The sequence below is a fragment of the Macaca fascicularis genome, chromosome 17, assembly GCF_037993035.2.
Source record: "Macaca fascicularis isolate 582-1 chromosome 17, T2T-MFA8v1.1".
Lineage (NCBI taxonomy): Eukaryota > Metazoa > Chordata > Mammalia > Primates > Cercopithecidae > Macaca > Macaca fascicularis.
Genome location: NC_088391.1, coordinates 30,095,658 through 30,120,706, shown reverse-complemented (window position 1 = coordinate 30,120,706; position 25,049 = coordinate 30,095,658). Strand labels below are relative to the sequence as shown.

Genomic DNA, 25,049 nt, shown 5'->3' with positions numbered 1-25,049 from the left:
CAAGAAACTTACCAAATGAGACACAAAAATTTGAAAAGAGATTATAATCTGGAGAGGAAAATGATGAGTGACCGATATATAAAATAACGAACTGAGTATTTTTATTTTTGTATTAGCATAATAGTAAAATGTTTATCTAGAAAATTTCTACAAAAGGAGACAAGAAAAAAGAAAGAAGGAGAGAAAAGAAGGAAAGAAGAGGGGAAAGAGAGGGAAAAAGAGGTATTACTTATACTTGCAGTACAAATTTGTTTTTGTTGTTGTTGTTGTTTGTTTGTCTGAGGCAGAATCTCACTCTGTAACCCAGGCTGGATTGCAGCGGTGTGATCAATAGCTCATTGTGGCCTCGACCGCCCAGACTCAAACCATTCTCCCACCTCAGCCTCCCAAGTACCTGAGAATATAAGCACATGCCACCATGACCGGCTAATTTTTCTTTTAATTTTTCTTTTTTCTAGAGATGGGGGTCTCATTATGTTGCCCAGGCTGGTCTCAAACTCCTTGGCACATGTGATCCTCTCGCCTTGGCCTCCCAAAGTGCTGGGATTACAGGCATGAGCCACCATACACAGCCCAATAAAAAAGTTTAAAAAATAATTTCAGCCTCCTAATTTAGTTTTTTTCTAATTACTTACTATTTAAACAGAACCACAGTGAATATTCTTGTAGCTAAATCTTTGTACACATTCATGATTATTTCCTAAGGCTGTCTTTCTAACAATGGATATTGCTGAAACAAAGACAATGCAACACATTCAGGCTTTTCATATTTACTTCCAAGTTGGCCTCCAAAAGTCGTACCATTTTCTATTCTTACCAGCAAGGCCCACTTTCCACCTCCTCTCTAGCTCTGAGCATGGCTGTTTTCTAAAAGTCCTTGACAACTTGATAGGGAAGGAGTATGTCACCTTGTGTGTCTGTGACTCATGCGCTGAGTGGGGGATACACGCGGCATGCTCAGTGCTATCCTGGTGTTTTTAGCAACGCGGGTGTGTCTCTATTTGAGACATGGGCCATATGGTCTCTGCCCTCAAGAGAACAGCCTTATGCTTGGTGGCAGTGGGCATGAAGAAGAAAGGGCTAGCTGGGCACGGCGGCTCACGCCTGTAATCCCAGCACTTTGGGAGACTGAGGCGGGTAGATCACTTGAGGTCAGGAGTTCAAGACCAGCCTGGCTAATGGTGAAACCCCATCTCTACTAAAAAATAATTAAAAAAAAAAAAAAAAAGTTTGCCGGGCATGGTGGTGTGTGCCTGTAATCCCAGCTAATTGGGAGGCTGAGGCAGAAGAATCGCTTGAATCTGGAAGCAGAGGCTGCAATGAGCCAAGATTGTACCACTGCACTCCAATCTGGGCAACAGAGCGAGACTCTGTCTCAAAAAAGAGAAAAGGGCTTATTCAAGTGCTGGAGTTTTCTATTTCTTGATTTGTCTGATTTTTAATTTTCCCATGAGGTATTTCTGAAGGAGAGCTCAAGAGGATTGGATTCTTAGAGGAAACGATGAAATGGACTACATGAACAGTGACTGTAGGGCTGCTCGGGCTGCGAGGAAACAGATAGAAACTGGAAGTGGGAAAGTGGATAACTAAGAAACAGACCTGAGTCAGGGCCCAGGACGCAGTCACCCAGGGAAGCCTGAGCACTGCTGGCAGTGGGAGGTGGGGATCACTTCTGCCTTCGCTTTTTGTGAGAATGTATCATGAATTACTTGTGATTTAAAGAAAAAAAAAAAAAAAACAACCGAATGAAATCTTGTAATGTTAGGTGTTTGAATTTAAAGTGTTGGAACAGAAACTCGGGGCACAGGTAAGAGAGCAGGGTCTCTAGTGACAAACTTGAACATCATCAGAATCTAGTGGCTTTGGTTTTTGCAGAAGGAAGATTCACTTGTCCACTACAGAAGGGCAGGAATTTTAAAAGTCCCTGAGGCTAACAAAAATTTCTACATGTGAAGGGAGGTGTGGAAAAATGGTAGACTACGTCCCAGAACTAGGGTCTAATTATTAATAATCTTTGTAGTCAGAGATTCGGAAACAAAATTATTTCCTGAAGAAGCAGATTGGGGTCCTGTGTGAATGCGGGAAGATCAGCTGAGCAGCACCCACACATTCCTCTTGCATGTCAAGTGGACAAGCCACCTCAAATCCGCAGACATTTTTGCACAAAACCTCCCACTGCCTGCTAAAACATATTCACGACGCGCCAGATTCCCCACTAAATCACTTTTTGGCATCTACTTCCAACCTTCCCTCATCTCCTATGTCCTTACTCTGAAAAATAAAATAATACACATACTGGACAAATCTTTCAAAAAGGAAGAAATGTTTAATAACTCCTGGAGAGATAAAATGCCGATGTTTAGGCATATTTATGAATTAGAAGCTTCCAAATTGACATGGAGTAAAGAAGTGTCAGGTTTTTAAAGTAAGGGTTGAAACTTGGTTTGCCAAAGCTTTCAGGGTGAAATCAAGACAATCAAGTACTTTAAGTCACCATGTCCATGCCTAAAACATGCCAAAGCTTGAGGTCCTCAGACTATGAACAGGTGCACAGCTGGGATGCTTTGAAGCTCCCGGACAGAACCGCCTAGCTGAGCGCTCCAGGGAGGAATGCTGCTGCCACATCGACTAGTGGGACTCATCAAAGAAATAAAGCATTTACAGTTAGCGCTTTAAAATACACCTTTTGGCACTTGGCAATTTTCCAGAAAGTGCAGAAGAAAAAGTCCGAGCCCTCTGGGAGTGTCTGAAGTTGCAGGGAAAACCGCCAAGCCTTGCGTGGAGCCACCACCGTCACTTGCCCCTTTTCTGTCTTTGTGCTGCCATCTAGAGAGGAAAGGAAAACGTGTTGTGTCCTGGTGAGGAGAAACAGTCACCTGAAATCCCAAGCACCATCTGCAGCTCCTAGAACAGAACGCAGGGCTGGCGGGTTTAGTCCTGAGGGGAGCTGAGCATTTTTGCTTCTAAGAGATGACCTCAGATAGAAGAAGGGGCTCCTATCGTGGCCAGCCTCCGAGATCTCATTCTAGGGTTCATAGCAGGCTCCTGGAGAGCACACCAAGAAGTATATTTTCTTTAAATATTCAAAGGCAGGGAAATATAATGTTGGGGTGGCCCAAACTTATGGGATGGGCACTATCTTATAGGAAAAAAAAATAAAATACAAGAAATGCATGAAAATAATGTTCGGAGATGAGTACTTCTTAAACCATTTTTCTTTTCTTTTCTTTTTTTTTTTAAGAGGCAGTTCCTTTTATAAAAAGTAGAAAGCCTTATGTGGACTACAATGTATAAAAAATAGATAAGCAGATACTTGTTGCTGATAGAAGTAATAGCACCTCATGTCCCTGTGAGGAATGTACTGAACAAGTTTAATTACTACAAGTTGGTTTTTATTGAGTGTAAAGTTAAAAATAACTTATTTTGGAGCTATATGTTACCAAAAAAAATGTACACGGAAATTAAATTCCTATGCCAGAATGTGGATAAGAAGGAAGCAAGGCCTTCTCTGACCACTCACTCCTCAGAACTCAGTGCCCTGCCTGGTCAGCTTTTTCCATAGGTCCTGGCACTACTTGAGATATCATCTGTCTACTCACTCTAGAATGGAAATTCTTGAGGGCAGGTATTTTTGCCTGCCATGTTGATATCTGCGTTTCTACCATCTAGAACACGTCTAGCACACAGGAGGTGCTCAGTACATGCTCTTAAAGGAACAAATAAATCTAAGTTGATTCCTTAGCTTCTTTTGCTTGTTTATGCAAGAACTAACAACATGTCTAACTTTAATTTTACATGCATTCTGAATCAAACACGTGTAAAGCAACAATTCTTTTAAAGTCCATGAAGAAGCTCTGATTTCTCTGTAAATTTCATTTGGTGCCGTCCCCCATTTCAAATAGTCTTGATTAGCCTGAGACCATCAAAATAACATTTATTAATGAAAGTACAGTAAATGCTAAAACACTGACAGCTGAATTAAAGATTTGACATGCAAATGTACCAGCTAAGTAGAAGCTTTACTTAAATTCTGGCTTGCCACCGTTGAGGATAAATTGACCTGCAGATTCATTATGAATAAAGCAAGAAGATGTAGCAGAATAAATGTGATTTTTTTTCCTTTCTTAAAGTAAAATTTGCTATGAAAACAGATTACTTAAGGCTAAATGGTCATAAGCTGCACAGACAATGGTATGAATAGGAACCTTGGGTAAAAAAAAGGAATGAGGGCTAGGCTTGGGCACCTGGGCTCGGCCACCTACTGTCTGTATGACCTCACATGAACCATCAATAAACAGGGATACCACCTCCTTCCAGTCTAGCTCGGAGGGTTGTTGTAAAGATTAATTTATTTTACTTTTTTAAGAGACAGGGTCTTGCTCTGCTACCCAAGCTGAAGTGGAGTGTTACAGTCATAGCCCACTATAACCCTGAATTCCTGGGCTCAAGCAATTCTCCTTCCTCAGCCTCCCAAGTAGCTAGAATTACAGGTGTGTGCCACCACACCTGGCTAATTTTTAATTTTAATTTTATTTTTTTTTGTAGAAACAGAGTCTTGCTATGTTGTCCAGGCTGGACTTGAACTTCTGGCCTCAGCTTCCCGAAGTACTGGGATTACAGAAGTGAGTGACTGTGCCCAGCTAATATTAATTTAAATACTGATAAATGATTGCTGTGAGAACTGTAAAAATACTATGAAACATAGGGAGGAGTCCTTTTGGTCAGTCTAATGGCTCTGAGGAATATGTAAACCTCAGGACTGTGTAATCTCAGAGTGTATACCAAGGTGTAAAAATCAAATCATTTCTTCTGATTATTCAGATGAGGACAAAGCCCATAAACATTTTCTAAGCACACTTGGAAAACACCCTCCCACTTGTTTCTCTAGACCTGGAGCTCTTTGTCTTCCAAGAGATCTGACTATGACATAGCTAACTTCCAAGACTGCCAAAGTTTGGATTAGTCCTAGAGAAAGGGGTGTTTGGGAGAAAATATGTAATACAAGGCGGCTAGTCAAGTTAGATTAGCTTTAAGAACAGAGAAAGTCAACTCCTAAACTATGTGAAAAGGCTGTCTTTCCTATCTGGTGAAGAGGTGATGGTCTAGAATGTAACAGCGTCAAAGTTAGGGCCCCTGGGGAAAGGGAATTTGATGTAGTGGAGTCTGGATGTGAGAGGTCCTGAATTCAAGTTCTGGCTCAGTTATTCATTAGCTGTGTGATGTTGGACAAATGAGCTGACCTTCCCTTTTTCAACTGCAAAACAAGGGAAATAATACCCTTTGTGTCATATGGCTCCTGGAAAGATTAAACACATAAATTCATGTCAAAGGTGCTTTAAAAAAAATCACAAAGCACTTTGCCAGTCTTTGTTATTACTTTCCAACAATTGTGTTCTTTGTATTTCTTTCTATTGCAAAGTGAAATAATCTTTGGAAAATGAAGAAAAGAAATATACATATACATGTATCATGGACACCCCAAAACCCAGCATGAGCATTTTGTTGTATTTTCTTCCAGACTTTCTTCCAGCAAAACACATGAGCTAGTTCATCTAAAGAGTTTAGGGGAGTGCCTAGTATATGGTAAGCACTGCATGAAAGCGAACTTTAAAAGCACTTTCCTCCCAGGTATAAAGGAGATGAGGTTCCCCAAGCACCAGTGACTGGAGGGAAAGACATAAAAAATCTTGATGATGTAGTCCTATCTCATGCTCAGAGGTGACTGGGGCCCAGCGATACCAGTGACCTCCTCCACGCCTCATAGAATTGAGGCAGAACTGAGACTACAACCAGGACCAATCCTGCCACGTTGTATTAATTAGTCTTTTTAGTACTGAAACATGGTTAATGTGAAGTCCTTTTTTCACTTTATTTGTGTTTTTAAAGATTAAGATATCTGTTTACTGTTGTCAGAAGTTTGCATACAATATAAACAACACTGTACATTTAGTAGGTAAATGGGTACACTTTAGGTTCTCACTTCGAGCTTGCCTTTGTGTCTTGCTAGGCCTCAAATAAGAGAACTATGATTTTGGGAACGGACAGCAGCACAATATGAAATCGATTTGAACAAACAAAAGACAATTCCACTTGACATCCAATTTAAGCCTTACAGAGTCTCTTTGGCAGTGCAGAACCGAGAAGCACAAACCTTGAAAGATGACAGGATCTGAGAGTACAAGAAAAATTTAAATTGAAGATAAACTAGTCATAAAAAAGGAAAGAATGTTGGTAACCTGGGATCTCTTTCAGAAAAAAAAAAAAAAAATTTATGGTTTGATGAAAAAGATGGAGGCTCTTGTCTGTGTACCCAAGTGGTTTTGCAGTTTGTAGAAATGTTTTGAAGTTTTCCCAAACTTGGCACATTAATCAAAAAGAAAAATGATCTAAGTAAGAGAAGCAAAGGGCCAAAGGATTCGAGTAGGCTAGCGTATCCTAATGTTTAGTACAAGAGAGTCTAAAAAGGCTCTAGTTTGAAATTCCTTAAATAATTTTAAAGGACAGGATATGTAGATATAAGTCTGTATCTGTGCATATGTGGATACGCATTTATGTTTGTGTGTATATATGTGTGCTTATGAACATTTTATGTACAAATATAAACCCACATGGATTTGTTCCTAATATTATTCCCCAAAACAGCACCTGGTATGTGTAACACCTTTTGTTTTTCACTTTTCAATTATTATTCAACTCAGTTAATGTTGTACATTGCCAGTGAGATCTTCAACTTGGCATCAAAGGTAAAGTCAAATAGGCAAGAAAAAAAAATTGCCAATTTTCCAAATTCCCAAATAATTTGTAGCTAAATCATAACATGAGCTCTTATTCAAGCTCCTGTGAATACAAGGAGTTTATAAAGACCACACATATTCTCAAACTGCAATAATTTAGGTTGTGGGCTTAATATAAATAATCTCTAAGTGCTACGTAAAATGACTCCAGCAAGTGCAGTTCAATCAACTGACAGAAGCAAATTCACAGCCCTTTATCCAGAGAGATTAAAGACTGTATCTATTTCATTAATTACCAGCAACATTAACACACAAATTTAAGGCCCATACAAGTTTATGAGTGAGTTTATGAATAAGTCCTTGGACTTCAAATACTAACGCATCACAGAAAACTCATTCTCAGAATGACTCTTGAAGTTCAAGGTTTAGCAATAAGGCTGTCAAGGACTCCAACACTGTATTGCTGAACACCTGTCTGGGGTGTCCAGAACGGATTGATGGATTGGTTGGTTGGTTAATTCTCTCATGCAGCAAACATCTTTGAAGGTCTACTGTATACAACCCCAAGTTAGGTGCTGTGTATGTACAGTCATATGTTGCTTATTGATGGGATACGTTATGGGAACAGTGTTGTTGAGCAATTTCGTTGTTGTGTGAACATCACAGAATGTACTTATACAACTTATACAGACCTATGGTGTAGTCTGCTACACACCTAGGCTATATGGTACAGCCGATTGCTCCTGGGCTACAAACCTGTATAGCATGTTAGTGTACTGAATACTGTAAATAACCGTAAAACAATAGTAAGTACTTGTATATCTAAACTTATTTAAACATAGAAAAGGTAATGCATTGTGCTACAACTTAGGTTGTGATGGCTACAACTCATTAGGTGATAGGAGTTTTTCAGCTCTGTTATAATCTTATGGGACCACCATCACATATGCAGTCTGTCATCAACCAAAACATTGCTGTGCCAGGCATGACTGTATGTGAAGCAGTCAGGCAAGGTCCTATGCAGAGAGTAATGCAGGAAAATGGTTTGGAGAGTACTGAGTAGGAGCTGGGTGGAGGTAGGGGAGGAAGGTCAAGGATTGGGTCTCTGGAAGAGTGATTAAGATAAGTGATAATAACAAGATGGAGCCAGTCCTGTGAAGACTCAGAAAAAGGCACATAGAGACAAACCAGTCATCCAAAGGCACCAGTGTGGAAACAGCTTGGCATATTCGAGGACCCAAAAGAAAGCCAGAAAACAGCTTAGGCACTTTAAAGGTAGATAAAGATCTCGACTTCACTGGAAAAATCAAGTCTCAATTAGTGAGAATATTGCTGAGATTATTCAACCTATCTGACTATCATGTACTCATCCTTTACCAATCGCATACTGTGTGCTCAGCACCATGCAAGATGCAAGCTTGAATGGCACAGAGTTCCTGTTGTTAAGAAGCTTACTTTCAACAGGGATAATGATGCAGGTGTTTAAGCAGCTCCTCCTCTCATCTTTTGCCTTTTGGGTGGGTGTCAATATTCTGGCTTGTATGGCACTGTACAATTATAGTTTTTGTAGGGATTAAATGAGTTATTATATGTAAAGTGCTTAGGTCAATGCCAAGCACATAAATGCTATGAAGTGTTTGTTACTATTAGTATTATTAGTTAGTAGTATAGTGAAATGATCATAAGAGAAATAGGATATTAACATAGTTTCAAAGTATCTCAAAAATTGAGGGGCATTTATAAAATAACTGGCTAGTACTCGCAAAAGTGTCAAGGTCATTGAAAGACAAAGGAATATTGAGGGACTCTTTCTCTTTTTTTTGAGATGGAGTTTCCTCTTATTGCCGAAGCTAGAGTGCAATAGCACGATCTCGGCTCACTGCAGCCTCCGCCTCCCGGGTTCAAGCGATTCTCCTGCCTCAGCCTCCCAAGTAGCTGGGACTACAGGCATGTGCCACCATGCCCGCCTAATTTTTTGTAGTTTTAGTAGAGACAGGATTTCTCCATGTTGGTCAGGCTGATCTCAAACTCCCAATCTCAGGTGATCTGCCCACCTTGGCCTCCCAAAATGCTGGGATTACAAGAGTGAGCCACCGTGCCCGGCTGGGACTCTTACAAGTTAGAAAACACTGAAGAGATGTGGCAGCTAAATGCAATGTAGAATCACAGACTGAATTCTGAAATTAAAAAAGTATTAGTGGAAAGATAGGTGAAAGTACAATAAGGTTGTAAATTTTCTGGTTTTGATTCTTGTAGTATGGTTATGTATGCTAACATCGAGGGAAGCTGGGTAAACGTCATATCTAAACTCTACTATTTTTGTGACTTTTCTATAAGTATAAAATGATTTCAAAATAAAGTAAAAGAGAGAGAGAAAAAAAACAGACCTAGAAGACAGAAAATAACAAAGATAATAGAACTAGCAGATGAGGACATTTAAGTAGCTTTTTTAACTACATTGAAGCATTTAAAGAAAACCGCAACCATAATAAGAGATCTGGGAAGACATAAAGAAGAACCAAATGGAACATCTAGAACTAAAAATTACAATATTTAAGGCCGGGTGTGGTAGCTCAGGCTTGTAATCCCAGGACTTTGGGAGGCCGAGGTGGGCAGATCACCTGAGGTTGGGAGTTCAAGACCAGCCTGACCAACATGGAGAAACCCCATCTTTACTAAAAATACAAAATTAGCCAGGTGTGGTGGCACATGACTGTAATCCCAGCTACTCGGGAGGCTGAGGCAGGAGAATCACTTGAACCCAGGAGGCAGAAGCTGCAGTGAGCTGAGATCGCGCCATTGCACTCCAGCCTGGGCAACAGGAGCGAAACTCCATCACAAAAAAAAAAAAAAAGAAGAAAACAAATTTACAATATTTAAAGTAAAAATTAAATAAGGTTAACAGAAGATGAAATACTATAAATCAAAGTAAACTTGAAAATACACCAAGAGAAACTGTCTAAAAATTGAACATAAACAAACAACAAAACAGAAACTCAGTGATAGGACCTGGAGGACAATACCAAGTGTTCCAGCATACATGAAATTGGAGGCCCAGAAGCTGAGGGGATAGGGAGAAAAGGGAGGAAAGAACAGAAAAAAGTATTTAAAGAAATACTGGCCAGAAATTTTCCATATTTGATGAAAATTAAAAATTCAAAAGTTCAAGGAGCTTAATAAACTCCCAAATGAGATAAACAAAAAGAAAATCACATCAACACATCATAGTCAACTTGCTGAAAACTAGTAATAAAGAAGAAAATTTTAAAAGAAGCCATGAGGAGGAGATACATTATGTAAAGGAGAGGAAATATAAGAAATATCATAGATGTCTCATCAGAGATTATGCAAGCCAGAAGACAATGGTTCTTTGAAAGGATCAATGAAATTGATAAACCTTTAGCTATACTAATAGAGAAAGCAAAAAGAAGACACAGATGACCAACATCAGGTATGAAAAAGGGAACATCACTACAGATCCACAGACATTAAAAGGATAATAAAAATATGATGAACAACTTATGCCAATAAATTTGACAACCTAGATCAAATGGATACATTCCTTGAAAGATATAAATTACCAAAACTGGCACAAGAAAAAAAATGAAAATTAGAATAGCTCTTCATCTATTACAGAAATTGAATTAGTAATTTAAAAGTTTTCCCCAAAGAAAATTCTAGATCCAAATGGCTTCACTGGTGAATTCTGTCCAACATATAAGGAAGCAACAACACCAACCTCACACAAACTCTTTCAGAAAGTAAGTGATAAAAGAATACTTCCCAACTCATTTTATAAGCCCAGTTTTACCCTGACATCAAAATCAGACAAAATCATTACAAGTAAAGAAAACCACAGACCAATATCCCTCATGAACAGAGATACGAAAGTACTTAACAAAATATTAGGAAAAAAACCCCTCATACTACATATAAAAAGAATAATGTACTGTGACCAAGTAGGGATTATCTCAAGAATGCAAAGTTAGTTTAACATTCAAAAATCAATAATTATAATTCATATATTAAAAGACATTCCTTTATTAAAAAGAAAACTACTTGATCATCTCAATAGATACAAATTATTTGACAATATCTACATATGATAATACCTATATATTCAATACCCATATATGATAAAAACTCACAGTGAACTAGGCATGGAAGGAAACTTTCTCAGCCTGATAAAGGGAATCTACCAAAAAACCACATACGTAGATAAATACTGATAGATACATGGATAGATTTAGAAATGTTGATATGAGTATATAGTGTATATATGTGTGTGTACATGTTGTACACACACACACACATTTCCTAGTGTTGGCTCCTAAGCAATGACATACCAATAGCAATGAGCATACCTACTGCCTAGATCTTGGTTTCTAAACTCCATTCTTCCCTGAAAGGAACCAGCGTTCCTTGAAAAAAAGGTGGATTCAGGGCTTGCACAGGGAAAGTGCAAGAGTCTGAAACTCCAGTCACAGAAGTAGGAATGTATTAAAGAATGATAGAAACATACTCAAAAGATATAGAAGTCAGCTTGAAGGGTCTCCCACTAGCTCTTCTGAAACAACATGAGCATTAAAATTAATAATAATAATGTAATACAGCCCACTGGACAAAATAAAAATCTATAAAGCCATACTGTTAAGAATCCATAAATGAGTGAGGAAGCAAGGAAAAGGGAAAGTTCTTCCTTACAGAAGAATACCAATTGATAAATATAGAAGATATGAAAGTTAGAAAATCATCAGATCCTACAACTAGTGGGCAAACATCTGATAAGAAATAGGATACTTACAAAGTCCCAGAATACTTACCCACAAATTGCTTATTAATTACAAAAATAATCAACAATAATTCACAATGAAAAACTTGTAGGCAGCACCTTAATCAAGTGATCAAAATCAACAACACTGATATTGGGATAGACTGTGATTCCTGCCATGGTATACTGAGAAAGACATATTGCTTCTGTAGGTGCCCTAAGAGTATGACCTGAATTTAATCAGAAAGAAACATTAGAATGAGAAATATTCCAGCAAATATTTACCCTGTACTCCTCAAAAATGTCGAGTAAGACAAAGAACAGATGAGAAATTCTTGCAGATTAAAAAAAACTGTAACAACAACAAAAAGGCTCCAGTGCTAGATGGTTTTACCTCTAAGATTCTTAAACATTTTCCAGCAATAAAATATCATAATGCAAAATGAATCCTTCCAGAATATTGGAAAAAAAGGAAAGCTAGCCTAATTCTAATGCTAAAGCCTAACAGCAGCATTGCTTATAAATATGGCTGCAAAATTCCTTAATAAAAGCGTAGAAAGTCTAACTGAAAACTATATTTGACAAAGGCTAAGAAAGATAGGATGCATCCACTGTGTTATTGATCCTTTACTGCCAGGGGGAGTTTATCAGACACTCAGATACAGTTTGATGGTAGTAAAAACTTTATGGACACTTCAATAGATGCCAAAAAGATATCTGATAACAACCAACACCAATTACTAATTTAAACCTTAAGGAAACTAAGTATAAAAGGATGGATATTCTTTATCATATTAGCAACAGCTAGTGTCAGAATTAATGGTAAAGCACATCAATAAAATCACCAATTAGACACAGACAGCTATTATTACTCTTTAATACTGTTCCGGATATTCTAGCCCATGTAATATAATGTAAAAAATATAATAAAAGAGGTGTAACTATTAGAAAGAATTGCATGCAATTTTTAAAAACTAAATTACATACTATATTATGTACTGAAACCCAAAATAAATAAAATGGAAAATTTTTCCATTAATAGTTTAGTAAACTGGTTATTTAAAAGATAAATATATAAAAATATAAAACTTTACCACAAAATGACCAGTTGATAGACCTAGCTGGAAAAAACCAGATTTCATTAATAGCAATGAAAATATCTACACATACTCCTACAAAGAGATGTCTAGAACCTATTGAAGATGAAGAACCAAATGTTAGTGAAAGGTATGCTTAAGATTTGAGTAAATAAAAATAAATACTATATTCCCAAATAAGAATATTTAAGTTTGTAAAGATGTTTGTTTTCCCAAAGTAAGTTATGCATCTAACAAAATCTCAATAAAAATTCCATTGGAACTTACTCCGAGAATTTGACAAAATAACCCTACAGATTAAATGAAAAACTAAACTGGTGAGAAAATAATTAAATTACAGCTTTACCTCACAACATATTTAAACATAATTATACATTCTCTAGATGATTTAAGTAATTAAATATAAAACAAAAAGAGGCCAGGTGTGGTGGCTCACACCTGTAATCTCAGCACTTTGGGAGGCCAAGGCAGGCAGATCACCTGAGGTTGGGAGTTCAAGACTAGCCTGACCAACATGGAGAAACCCTGTCTCTACTGAAAATACAAAACTAGCCAGGCATGGTGGCACATGCCTATAATCCCAGCTACTCAGGAGGCTGAGGCAGGAGAATCACTTGAACTCAGAAGGCGGAGGTTGTGGTGAGCTGAGATCGCACCATTGTACTCCAGCCTGGGCAATAAGAGCGAAACTCCATCTAAAAAAAAAACCAAAAAAGAACCAAAAATATAACTATTAAAAAATCAGAAGAAAATAAAAGTGTCTAGTTAAATTTCCTGTAAAATGAAATATCTTTCTAAGCACAATATCTGTGTAAAGGAAAAGTTTATGTATATATGTCTACATAAAAACTAAAAATACCTGCATGTCAAAAATCATAAGCAAAATTAAAGGCAAAGTATAAACCAAGAAAAGAAATTTACAACAAACACAGTAGACAAAATTAATGTCCTTAAGCTATAGAATACTTTTAGTCAATAAGAAAAATATTGATACTCTAATAATGTAGCAAAGAATATAAAAGACAATTCTCTATAAGATGACAATTGATTAGTAAGTACGAAAAAATGTTCAAAATCACTACTAATGAATTAAAACTACAATAAAATGTTTTTTCACTTATTTCCAAAGGTAACAACCAGTGCTAACAAGGCGGCATTAAGCTTTCACACCCACTGTTTGTTAGAGTGCAAGAGTCTATAAGCTTTCCATGAAATATATTCCCACAAATATATATTTGAAAATCTAATAAGCCCACATCCAAAAATCCATTATAAGGAAACAATAAAAGATGTGGACAAATATTTACTTATAATCTGATTCTTCAAACACTGAACATTTGTGAATAATCCAAATGTCCAAACAGGATCATGGTTGTTAAACAATCAAATATTCAAATAATCAAAAATTACACTGTCATTAAAAAAAACCATATTTATAAAGAAGAGTTAGTAGTCTGGGAAAATAGTAACAAAATAAAGTTTATAAAAAAGTAACTAATGTGATTCTTCACAGAATTAGAAAATAACTATTCTAAAATTCATATGGAACCAAAAAAGAGCTTAGATAGTCAAAGCAATCCTAAGCAAAAAGAACAAAGCCAGAGGCATCACATTATCCAACATTATCCACATTATCCAAGGCATCCACATTACCCATGCAAACTATACTACGAGGCTACAGTAATCAAGACAATATAGTACTGATATAAAAACAGATACATAGGTCAAAGGAAGAGAATAGAGAACCCAGAAATAAAGCCACACACCTATAGCTATCAGATCTTCAACAAAGTCAACAAAAATAAGCAATGGGGAAAGGACTCCCTGTTCAATAAATGGTGCTGGGATACATGACCAGCCATATGCAGAGGAATAAAACTGGACTCCTACCTATCACCATATACAAAAATTAACTCAAGATGGATTAAAAACTGTAAGACCTCAAGCTATAAAAATCCTAGAAGAAAACCTAGGAAATACCCTTTTCAACATCAGCCTTGGCAAACAATTTATGACTAAGTGCTCAAAAGCAATTACAACAAAAATAAAAATTGACAAGTGGGGGCCTAATTAAACTAAAGAGCTTCTGCACAGCAAAATAAAGTATCAACAGAGTAAACAGACAACCTACAGAGTGAGAAAAACTATGCATCTGACAAAAGACTAACATCCAGAATCTATAAGGAACTTTACACAAATCAATAAGATACAAATAGCCCCATTAAAAAGTAGGCAAAAGACATAAACAGACACTTCTCAAAAGAAGACATACAAGTGATCACAAACATATTAAAAAATGCCCATCATCACTAATCATCAGAGCAAAGCAAATGAAAACCACAATGAGATACCATCTCCCACCAGTCAGAGCAGGTATTATTTAAAAGTAAAAAAATAACAGATGATGTTGGCAGGGCTGCAGAGAAAAGGGAACACTTTTGGTGAGAATGTAAATTAGTTCAGCCACTATGGAAAGCAGTTTGGAGATTTCTCAAAGAACTAGAAACAGAACTACCATTCGACCCAGAAATCCCACTATTGGCCACTACTGGCTATGTACTCAAAGAAAAATAAATTATTCTACCAAAAAGATACATGCACCTGTATGTTCATCACTGCACTCCTTACAATAGCAAAGATATGGGATCAACCCAGGAGTCCATCAACGGTGGAATGGATAAAGAAAACATGGGACATATACACCAAGGAATACTACACAGCCCTAAAAGAGAATGAAATCATGTCCTTTGCAGCAACATGGATGCAGCTGGAGGCCATTATCCTGAACGAATTAATGCAAAAAACAAACAAACAAATAAAACCCAGAAAACCAAATACCACATGTTCTCACTTATAAGTAACAGCCAAATGTTGGCTACAAATGGACATAAAGATAGCAAAGATAGACACCGGGGACTTCAAGGGGAGGGAGAGTGGGAGAGGAGCCAGGTTTGAAAAATTACCCATCGGGTACTATGCTCACTACCTGGGTGACAGGTTCAATCACATCCCAAACCTCAGCATCACACAGTATCGCTCTGTAACAAACCTGCATATGTACCCCCTGAGTCTAAAATAAAAGTTGAAAAAAAAAAGTCATAAAATTACTGTAATTCCCTTCTAAAAATTGTTATAAGAAAATATATTATCTCTGGGTAATGAAGAAATGGGAGATTGAAATTCTTATTTTATTACTTTCTCTATTTTCTACAAAGAACATGTATTCATAAAGACAGAGAAACACCATTAAACAAATTTACCAAAAACTAAAGCCTTTTTAAAAGTAATAATTTACCTGACAGTTTTGTAATCCAGTTTCCCTCAGTATACTAAAAATATTATTACTATACCTACTGGGTGCAAAGTTGCATTAAAAAACAGTCATACACTCTAACATTGTCACAGGTCAGTTTATTGAGAAAATCCTGACGCTATATGTTAATTCTCTTTCCGTGATTACTTTTCATTATCTCAGATGAGACCCCAAAAGGCCATAGCCATGAAGTTACACAATTACTTTCCCATATTTCGTTCAGGAACACAAAAACCAAATGCAAATAAATGTTTAAGAGAACATGAAATTGGCCTCTTCCTTCCCCCCATCAAAGGTAGTCATTAATGGTCAGGAAGCACAAATTGAAACATGTAAAAAGCAAATATTTTTGCTAGATTTTATTATCAAAGTTTCAAACCTTTCCAATTGTTTTTTTATTTTTTACAACAAAAAAGGTATCAATACTTTTCATTCCACTCTTGTCAACTTTAGCCAAAGCCTTCTGAGCTGCAGTCATTTTGCTATTTTTCTGTTAATGAAAATAAGAGAGAAAAATTGTTATGAATGTAACATTTATTAATCATACATGCAAATCAAAGGAGACTGCATGTCTCAAGTTTCATTAAGGAAGGTAAGCGTCCCCCACTAACAGGCTTCATAAGGGAGTGAAAAAGTTCTGATTTCTATTCAGAATTCAGACCTCAGAGACAGAATATGTTAAAAGAGGTGGAAGACAAAACTGCCGCCTTCTAAGGAGCAGAATGTTCCAACCAATGGTTTACATTGGAGAGGGGGTGGATAATTCTGGAGGGCGCATAAAGTGCAATAACACAAACAATGGAACTGACACAGGCCGCAATTGTCAGAGGTAGGAATTACAGCCTTGTATTACCACTTGATGAATAATTCACACCAATTTACCATCTGATTTCATTCATTTGCTCCATGGGAAACCAAGGACAACCCCATGATATTCAAAAGATGACTCGTGTTGCAAAGCATCCCAGACCAGCAGGATAGCTGCCTTATTTTTCCTCCAACAAAGCAATACTTTCCAAAAAGCTGACTCCAAATAATTCTGCCCTGTACATTTCTCTCTCTCTCTCTGGTCACTGAATTTTTTTCTTCCATGTCTTATATAAAGCACTTGCAGAAGGTAAGTAGCAGCTGATTTAACTTTGATGCAGATGCACCACAGCTTGTTTGGAAGAAGCATAAATGATGGGAATCAAAAAACAAAAAACCACCTGTCTACCTGGGAATTGTAAGACAAAGTCATTGCCAAAGTATTTTTTAGAGGCACAGTATATGATTCCCACAATTCTGCTTTTCACATTCAGTCACTCCTTAGTAGGCTTATTTTTGACTAAATGGTGCAAAGCAACAGTCTGCTTCAGACTTATCTCTGCATTTAAGACATTCCCCATGCTGTGCCCAAGTGGATACAGTAAGTGGCACTCACACAGAAGGGCGGGGCACAAAGATTTCTCTCAGAGAAACTGACAACGTCCCTGCTGACACAGCATCGGGATAACTAGCTATTTGGGCAGATCTTAAATCGAACTATCCCCAATACCATATGCCCAAATAAATTACACATTGATTTAAGAATAACAGTTCTAAAAAACATTAAACTCAAAGGGGAGTTAGTATTTTTAAAATCTAAGTGAAAGTTAACTTATCTTGAGATAGGCAATGCCTTTCTAAGCATAAAAACAATGGAAAAATCATAAAGGGAAACAATTTCTGTACTTAATCCTCAGAAAAATTTAACACTGTTAAAAAATCAAATGAAAAGGTTAAAACAAGTTTGTGTCCTATATTTCATGAAAAGTGTATAATAGCCTTAATTTAGAAGGAGCTCATACAAAGCAACAGAGAAACATTACTATCTCAACATAAAAACAGGCAAGGGACAGGAACCAACAATTTGCAAAAATGCAAATAGGCCATAAGCATTTGGAAAGACAACCTTTCCAGTTAAACAAATGTAGCCTAATTTGACAGGCAGCAATGTTCAAGAATAAAAGTGATACTCAGTGCCGTCAAAAATGCAAGATAAATACTCATTGGCAATAATGTTTGGGAGCACAAATTTGTACAGTTTTGAAAAGCACTTTAGCTATATATATTTCAATTATCATGAAAGAGTTCATGTTCTCCAAGCTCTTAGTTCAAAGTTGTGTCTAATGAAATGATTGGAGATACAGTCTATAAGTAAGAATGTCTATCACTTCAATAAAAACAAAAAATAAAAAAATCAGAAGTAACCTATATGTCCAAATATAGGGGAATATTAAATTACATTCCATATGGTGAAATAAACACCCATGGCTGAATATCATAAAAACATGAATAATTTTTCAAAGAATGTTTAATGACATGTGAACATTTTCACAATTTAATGCTAACTAAAAAGGGCAGAACTGAGTATTATAATGCCAGTGTTAAAGGCCACATATGTATTTACAAGGCATGTATAAAACTCAGTAAGGAATGTCACCAAAATGCCATTTGCCAGGGTGAGTGCTGAATGGTGAAATTGTTGATAATTTTTATCATCATCATCATAATTTCTGCTTCTGGGCAGCAGGGTTCATAAAAAATTACCTGTAGAGCTTCCTCCTTCCTTTCCCACCCTATCACTCTATGAATACATAGCAAAATTTAGGCACACTCTTGATAAGTAGTATATTGCTTTTCTTTGACTCATTATAAGTCTTAATTAACTAGTAACTTAATAAATCATAAATGCTTAACATTTTCATTGTCATACACAATTCTGAATTAATTATTAAGTCACAGAAATGCAAGTTAATAATTCTTCCTGGTCAAAACTGCAATCACGATCAAGTGTGCAACTGTTCCGCGTGTATTCATGTACATCACCCAATGAGTACGAACGATACGCCACTACACCTGAACCCACATACCTTTTCAGTCTTCAAATCTTTAGTATTAAACTTAGTGTAATCTTCTTTTGCTTCTACAGGCTCATCTGATAACTTTATTTTCTGCAACATTAGAGCAGTGAAGTGGTGTCAAATGTCACCTTGACACTAACATCAATCCATTAAAAAAAAAACCAACATGTATAATTTAGACCTCCACAGAGGCAAATGGAACAGAAGACACAGCAAAGGGCTTACTTTTTACAGGCTCCTTTACATTTTGTCAATCATTTAGGGAATCAAGTCACACATCACTTCTAAGAAGCAGCCCTGGTGATGGTGGGTATGATTGGGTAAGTACGTGGCTGAGGTCCTTAGCTGGTCTAGCAAACACAGGCTTTGTAGGTGCCAGGTATGGTGGGCACGAGGGGATTGCTAATTACCAGATGAATGCAAAGCACAGAAGTCAAAATGAGAATAGTCTCTCGAAGGAGGCCAGGTGTCCAGCCAGAATCCCTATTTCATTTACCTCCTGGGCTGGTTTAATGTTCACTTATGAATGAAGGGACAATATTATTCTATAATCACTATCTTTGTACAGCTTCATGTCCTTCCCTCCTTTCAATTCAATTATCTTACTTTATCCATGCAAGAACAACCTTGCACAAGCAAGCAGCCAGCAAGAGAGGGAAGCACAGAGAGGCTAAATGAATAGCTTAAGGTCACCAAGTAGAGGACTTCGGCCAAGGTTTCAATTTTGATACAGTGTTCTTTCCATTAGGCCCAATGCCAGTAAGTCAGACCTTTACTGAACATTTTCTCCTTTCACATGAACATTTTACACCAGTGAATGTGAGAATCTCGTCAAGGGCTAGACTTTAGCCTTAATGATCACAATATAGAAGAAATCATGCCACACTTATTACGTAAAAGGTACAATAGCAGGGAAGACAAGTCTTGCTGTTGAACATGGAGAATTGACTGCATGGTAATCACAAGCCAGATTTTTATAATTTTCAGGCTGGCTGTGGAGACACCAGGTTGACCAGACCCAACATGGATCTACCCTAGGAAACAGACTTCTTCCCAACTTCATTCTTCATGCCCCTGCTTGGCTAAACAAAGAACTGGTAGAATTGGTGCTAAAAGATTCCACAGCCCATGGTGTTTTATCCCATAACCCAAGAGAATAAAACACCATGTCTTGAAATTGTTTGCTGTAAAAAACAGAGGCTCATCCTGGGAATATACCACATACTATAGGAAAACCTCTTGGCCACACAGCAACCTCTAGCAAATTAATCATTAAAAGACAAAGACTAATCCATCACAAATGAACCACCTATCAGCACCAAGTGAATGTATATTTGCAACTTTGTTAAGAATATATGTTTCAGCTGGGTGCAGTGACTCATGCCGGTAATCCCAGTACTTTGGGAGGCCGAGGTGGGCGGTCACTTGAGGTCAGGAGTTCGAGACCAGCCTGGCCAACATGGCAAAACCCCATCTCTAATAAAAAGATAAAAATTAGCTGCGCATGGTGGCATGTGCCTGTAGTCCCAGCTACTCGGGAGACTGAGGCACGAGAATTGCCTGAACCTGAGCAGAGGCTGCAGTAAGCTGAGATTGTGCCACTGCACTCCAGCCTAGACGACACAGCAAGACTCTGTCTCAAAAAAAAAAAAAAAAAAAAGAAAAGAAAAGAAAAAAAGAAAAAGTAAAGAAAAAAAGAATATATGTTTCTATTTAAATTAAGACAGTAAAGGGTGTTTAGGTGATGCACATTTTTTCTAGAAAGGGATCTTCAGCTAGGAGTGTGGGACTCACAGCTAATAATGCTGAAGGCCAAAATACTTTCAAAACACAAAAAGCTTGAAGTTATAAGGATGCTGTGGCAAAATGTTCCTAACATAGATGTCATTATAAACACTTAGGCATCATTCCCTTTTTTTCTTTAGAGACAGGGTTTCACTGTGTTGCCCAGGCTGGAGTGCAGTGGCTATTCATAGTTGCGATCATTACATACTATAGCCTTGAACTGTTGGGCTCAAGTGACCTTCTGCCTTAGCCTCCTGAGTAGCTAAAACTACAAGTGTGTGCCACTGCACTGGTGAGGTTCACTTTTCACTGATAATTCAAATAAAAAGTGTTCATTACAAGAACTTAAGATGAAAAGTACTTTTGTATGGACATAAAATGTTTAATTGGAGAAATGATTTGTTCAGGTGTTTTAATAGCTCACAACAAAACAAGATACCAGTTATAAGTATTTAAAAAAAGAAAATGATTGTGGTAGTCTCTACATATAACTAGTTTTTATGTTATTCCTAGTGCACTGTTGAATATATTGGAAAAAAAGATGATTGAAGCATTTACTAAAATTTTTGTTATTTAAAAGACCAAATCACTATGGATTTGGGAGATTGTTTCAGCAGAAAAGTGGCTCAGAAAGACAGTAACAAATGACTAGATGGATACAGTTCTGGAAAGAGAACAAAGTACAGAGTACCACAGGGATTAATGTTAGGCCTTCTTACAAATGATTTGCAAGAAGAAACTCGGGAACATCTCCAAACCCACTGGTTGTATTCGACTCTGCCTGCTGACAGTGACAAATTGAAAAGACTGGAGCGAGTGAGGGTTGGAAGCTGAGTTTCAACAAAGGCAGACATATGATAGTAAAGGAAAATAACATAAAACATATTAAGGATGACAGGCTCCATGCTATCGATTACAACACAGATACAAAGATACCTAACAGCTACTGGAATATATTTCCTGCAAACAGTCACCTATATTACTGTAAAAATCAATCAAGTCCTGGATACAGACAGGAAAGCTAGCAGAAGATATGTCCTACGCTTGTTTAAATGATGGTACATCATCCAGTATAGTTTATAATGTGTACACTGGAACCCCAGAAAGACACAGAGTAGAAGACCTCGAAAAGCAACTCAAATAATATAGAAGACAAGGCTGGGGTTTAGGAAGAGCAAGATGCCAAAATCGAAATCAGGGCTTGGCAAATGACAGCCCAGGGGCCAAATCCAGCTGGCTGCCTGCTTTTATAAATGAAGTTTTACTGGAACACAGCCATGCTCATTCGTTTATGTATTATCTGTGGCTGTTTTCACAATAAAACAGCAGAGTTGAGTAGTTGCAACAGAGCCCATCTGCTTCATGGAGCCTAAAATATTTACTATCGGGCTTTAGAAGAAAAAGTTTGCTGATCCCTGATCTAAATCATAAATGATGAAGTCACAAACAACTTAAATTCTGAAAATTAAAATAAGAAAACAGAAATCAGGAGCAGAGAAGAATAAAGTTATGAAACATATTATTCCAAAAGGTACCCAAGGCTAAAGCTTTCAAGAATAGGTTTAGATCAATTCATGAATGATCTCTAAGTTACTAAGGAAGATAGATATTTGGGAGAAAAAAAATCTGCTTAAGTTTTGGATGAAGAAAAATAAGAAACACTCTCAGAGAACCTACCCTCCTAGTTTCAGCAACACAATTGTGCCTGTCTAGGTCCTCTAGAGCTACTGTCAGAGATTAACGACTGGAATGAAAGAAGCATGGGTCTGGCCTAGAGCAGTCCTTAGATCTTACAGGAACAGGCTTCTGCCCAGTGCATTCTCCAACAGAGTAAAAAATGCATTTTTTTTTGACAACATGCTGAACATAGCCCCAGACAAACACTGCTGTACTTTCAATTTTCTGTCCTTTTCTAAGGACAATGTTTTTGGAGCCACCACCACCTCTATAAAGGGAATGATATAAAAAATTCTGAGCATGTTGGCTACCTTATAGGCCAAGGAATGAATGCAAGGGAGAAGGAAAGTTTGTAACATCCGCAATATGTCCATTTTACATTCTCAAGGCATTCTTTACTTTGCTGGCTGAAGAAATGACCTCACTGACAAGCTGGTGCGCATGCTTATTTCCCTGTCTTGAAGCAGCGTTTAACTCATCTGAGATCTGGTCTGGGCTGAAGGAACGCTGCAATTTGCAGTCAGGTGTGGTTTATGATTGGCTTCTCCATTCTCTTGATCTAGGAGATAAACACACCAGCTGCAGAGGAGCTGTGGGTAGCAGCCTGAGAATGAACGAGGAAAAGATTTTCCACTAACAAAGATTACATGTAAATTCATCAATCATTTCAAACTCAGAAAAAAAGTGATCATCCTTTCTCAAAGGATTCTTTGTGTTATGGAAATCATTTTCTGTTCACCTTTGTGTGCCAGTGACAATTAGATTTGGCAAAATGAATTTTAGTTATATATAGAGTATGCTTAGTGATTACTAAATTTAATTAAGTGATCTAACTAATGCAGGAAGATTTAATTTTAACTATATGTCTTTAATATTTTCATAGGGGTACCTTGCTAAAACCAACTCTTCCTGGGTTTTCATGGCACTTTATCTACCATTCAGGTGGAATCTACAAAAATAAAAAATAGTGATGGACAGCCCACTACAATCTTTATTCCACATGGCATCACTCCATGCAAAATGGATTTAGTATGTTTTAAAATATATTAGAAAAAACTAAACTCATGTGGTAAGAGTGTAATATTTTTCTAAGTCCCCCAAAGATATCTTAGTCACAGCTTCTTACCTTTGATGGAGGATTTGGCAACGAGGCTGAAGGTTCTGGAAGCCTAAGGAAGTTAAAAATAAGAATCAAAGTCATGGTTTTTCATAGACAAACAAACAGAAAGACAGGGCCAACTTAAGACTTAGTAAGTCCTACTTTTCAACTTACAGCTTTACCTCCATATATCTTCCTGTTCAATTACCTCAGTGTAAAGAATGAAAGTTTTCTCAATAAAAGAGTCTTTATTTTGATATGTAATTCCTTGTTTTGGCGTTGTCTGAACTAAAAAATAAAATTAGAACCCATCTGTTGGAACAGAGTTGCTTTTCTTTAGCCTCTATAAATTTGTGTTTGGGTGTTGGAGTATTTTTTCTTCATAATAAAGATGCTAACATGTATTTAAAGGTGAAAATTATTTTAACTGTTCACAAAAAGCCACATAAATTTCAACTTTTCTTCCATCAGAAAGCAGTTTAATTGGCATACCTTTCTTCTGAACTCTTCAACCAAAACTTAAAAATGTTAGTGGAAAGAAAGGAATCTATACAAATAACGGAGTACAAAGACATGAGGTCTCTAACAAGACAAGCAGCATAGAAATCTGGGGATATTAAGCAGAGGGATATGATTATCAATTTGAAGCAGGCTTTCAACTATTATAGAAACCAGCTTGCAATCATTGTTTTTTAAAGTAGGACCTCTGGAATTTGCTAAAACCAGTAACTATATCTATTAAAAAGTCATTTTATCTTCATGACTCAGAGGATAAAAAGGATTTATAAGGATCAGGAAAAGTTATTAAATCATCACACGCATAAAATCTTAACAACAAAATTAAGTAATGATTTTGCAAAAATCTAGAAAATAAACACTTCTTTTTCAACTTAAAGTCTAAATGTATAAACTCTTTATAAAGAAAGGAACATACATTAAACCATTCTTAAAACCCTTCTTCTGTCCCTCAAAGACACAGATTGTGTTTCATATTACTTTGACTTTCAAGTCTTGGGCATAGTAAAGTCCCTTCAGTGAACATCTAGTGATAATAGTGCAAATGATACAAATATTTTATAAATTTAAAAAAATTCTATATTCCATCTACTCTTTCCATCCCTCTTTTCTACCTCTTAAAATGATCATAAAGAACCAAATTAGTTAAGTATAATTGAGGATAAAATTTTAACATAGTTAATCCTCTAAAATCAGACCAAGCCATAATTCCAATCTTGACATTAACTAGTTCCTGCAATCTGTATCCATCAAATCAGTTCATTCCAATCATCCATTAAAAATCACCTCCAAGGCACAAAGTAATATGACACAGCTCAAGAATAATCTTGTATCATAAACAGTGATATGATAAGCCATAAGGAAACCCCACTGCTGGGGAAACCAAGAAGCAGATGGTACTTCATTATGACTGAAGATAATCAATACTTACTTTAAGTATTTAGATAAGTCATCACTTAATTCTTTAGGGATGTAATCAGATATCAGACCATGGGCATAACGAATATAATCCTCTGAAAGAAACAGAAGGAGGAGTGAAAGTAAAAAAAATAGTAATTATGGTGGTTTTACAGTCAAATTGACCTGAGTTCAAATTCTGACCCTATCTGGATAAAGGGAACTCACTTAAGCTCTAGCCTCAGTTTTCTCATTTGTAGAATGGGGATAGTAAT

General features: G+C 36.8%; 1 protein-coding gene across 8 annotated transcripts in view; it reads right to left on the bottom strand.

The window, feature by feature from the left end:
• Window positions 1-2,306: 2,306 nt before the first annotated feature.
• RNASEH2B (ribonuclease H2 subunit B) overlaps window positions 2,307-25,049 on the bottom strand; it is a 63,515-nt gene continuing 40,772 nt past the window's right edge. For 4 of the 8 annotated variants that reach the window (XM_005585874.5, XM_005585872.5, XM_005585876.5 and 1 more), the window contains 4 exons: window positions 24,809-24,890; window positions 23,389-23,431; window positions 18,810-18,890; window positions 15,997-16,405 (listed from right to left, as the gene is read on the bottom strand). In XM_005585874.5, the coding sequence (XP_005585931.1) occupies window positions 16,289-16,405; window positions 18,810-18,890; window positions 23,389-23,431; window positions 24,809-24,890 (323 nt within the window). In that variant the 3' untranslated portion in view covers window positions 15,997-16,288. Of the gene's footprint in view, window positions 2,827-15,996; window positions 16,406-18,809; window positions 22,867-23,388; window positions 23,432-24,808; window positions 24,891-25,049 lie in introns of those variants that run through there. The other 4 variants (XM_074022054.1, XM_005585875.4, XM_074022053.1 and 1 more) reach the window with 2 other exon arrangements.